At 39.1% G+C, this 2,445-nt stretch overlaps 1 protein-coding gene across 1 annotated transcript in view; it reads left to right on the forward strand.

Moving 5' to 3' along the window:
• LOC107182879 (DEP domain-containing protein 1B-like) overlaps positions 1–2,227 on the forward strand; it is a 9,773-nt gene extending 7,546 nt beyond the window's left edge. Inside the window, exons 2-3 of the mRNA XM_015563082.1 lie at positions 1,734–1,999; positions 2,190–2,227. Coding sequence (XP_015418568.1) covers positions 1,767–1,999; positions 2,190–2,220 — 264 coding nt within the window. The 5' untranslated portion in view covers positions 1,734–1,766 and the 3' untranslated portion in view covers positions 2,221–2,227. The remainder of the gene's footprint in view (positions 1–1,733; positions 2,000–2,189) is intronic.
• Positions 2,228–2,445: the final 218 nt, after the last annotated feature.

Here is a 2,445-nt window from a genome sequence, read left to right on the forward strand (position 1 = left end):
CTATAATCGAAACTCTGTATCAACTCCAGCTCTGAGATCCCGGCTCACTGAAAGCAGGTTTCTGGGTGTTTTTTTTTAGCTTCTATATTTGTAACTATGTTTCAAACTGCCGGCTCAGAGGCCGGCAAGGCAGGTGGGGAACGTTGGTTTCCTCCGTCACTGAAGCAAGCAAGCCTCATGTTAGTTTCAAGCTGCCTGGCTGCCAGCCACCATCTTGGCTGGCAGTTAATTTGCATATTGCCCTGATTAGCCAATGGGAAGGGTAGCGGTCATACGCTAATTACCATGTTTCTCTTTTATTAGATAGGATGGTGCTGGCACGGAAAAAAAAAGGTGCTGGATTTTGTCAAATGCCTTTTCTGTATTTATTGATATTATCATGTGACTTTTATCCTTCATTTAGTTAATGTGGTATATCATATTTATTGATTTGAGAATATTGTACCAGCCTTGTGGACCTGGAGAGTAAGTATTATGCTAAGCAAAATAAGCCAGTCAGAGAAAGACAAGTATCACATGATCTCACTTATATGTGGAACTTAATGAACAAAATAAACTGATGAGCAAAATAGGCCCAGAGGCATGGAAACATGGAACATACTGATGGCTCTCAGAGGGAAGGGGAGGGTGGTGGTGAGATGAGATTAAACAAAGAATTTATATGCATATGTGCATAATCCATGGACACAGTGTGGTGACGGCCTGTGGTGGGGTGGGAACCTGGTGGAGGAAGGGAATGGGAAGGAAATGATGGACATCTGTAATACCCTCAAGAATAAAGATAAATAAATGTAAAAATTAAAATATTTAAAGAAAGATTAAAAGCACATTTCTTCATTCTATTTTCTATTTATTGAATTAATTTTTAAATTAAATATATTGGGGTGACATTTGTCAGTAAGATTATGTAGGTTTCAAGTGTACATTTCTATGATACATGATCTACATTTTGCATTGTGTTCCCATCACCCAAAGTCAAATCATATTCTGTCACTATGTCTTTGGGCACCTTTACTCTTTACTACTCCCTAGATTTGTTTTTAAATAGGAAAGTATTCTGCAGAATTTTAAAACATATTTTGACATCAGGAGCTATACCTCTTATCCTCTCTCCATATAATGCCTTTTATGGAATAAACAGTAAATAATTGCTGAGTGATGTAAAGTCATATTAAACATAGGATTCCAAGAAGTGAATTAAGCATATTGATCTCAGCTTACTATTATTTTCAATCGTATGTTTCTTATTAATGTAAAAATTTATTAAATTCACATTATGGGACAACTTGACGGCAATATCTCCAGTAATATTCATTGAATAAATTCATTTAAAAAATTTACTTCTTAAGAGTGTGAAGCTTGTAAATACATAAATTTCAAGGCTCCGTCTGTTATTTAGACAGCCTTTTAAATGGAAAAATTGCATTTGTTGTCTGAAATATTTTGGATGCAATAAACTGAAAAAAAAAAATCAGCCCTAGCCAGTTTGGCTCAGTGGATAGAGCGTCGGCCTGTGGACTCAAGGGTCCCAGGTTTGATTCTGGTCAAAGGTACGTACTTTGGTTGCAGGCACGTCCCCAGTGGGGAGTGTGCAGGAGGCAGCTGATCAATGTTTCTCTCTCATCAATATTTCTAACTCTCTATCCCTCTCCCTTCCTCTCTGTAAAAAAATCAATAGAATATATTTTTTAAAAAATCTGTTGATTACTAAATGCCTTTCCTTTTTCTCCTAGTGGAACGAAACTGTTGAGCTTTTTCGCTCTAGGATGCCTTTACGGAAACATCGTTGTCGGTTCAAAAGTTACGAACATTGCTTCACAGCGGCTGAAGCTGTGGACTGGCTACATGACCTGCTGAGGTACAATCAGAACTTTGGCCCTGAAGTGACCCGCAAACAGACGGTGCAGCTGCTAAAAAAATTCCTGAAGAATCATGTTATCGAAGATATCAAGGGCAAATGGGGTCAGGAAGATTTTGAAGACAATGGTCACTTGTACAGGTAACAGCAACCGGTAAACTCTGAAGGGGAGGAGTATGGGGAGGATGAACGGATCTGTCCGAGTCAGAAACTTCCTTATGTGAAAGAATTTACTTTGTCCCTTGGAGGGATGCTTCTCCTGTGGTTTGTTGAGTGGAGAACTCGATGTGTTGTTTCAATAAAACTGATTGCAGTGTAAATGACTCCATAGAGCACCCCATAGCAGTCCTTTGTTGCAGTGACTTTTCAGTAAGGAATCTTTTCATGCCTTTTGCACACCTGCAAGGATGGCTACCATAGCTTAGTATTTGTCCTAGGGGGTCTGAAAAGGTTAAGCAGTAGCTCTGGGTTAGCCTTTGTGAACAATGAGAAGGTGCATATTCAAGGGAGCTAGTGGCAGAGTGGGTCTGATCATTAAGCAGAACTCAGGGCTCATGTGAAGAATTATACTAGAATTCCCTGATGTC

The sequence above is a fragment of the Myotis davidii genome, unplaced genomic scaffold, assembly GCF_000327345.1.
Source record: "Myotis davidii unplaced genomic scaffold, ASM32734v1 scaffold135, whole genome shotgun sequence".
Taxonomy (NCBI): domain Eukaryota; kingdom Metazoa; phylum Chordata; class Mammalia; order Chiroptera; family Vespertilionidae; genus Myotis; species Myotis davidii.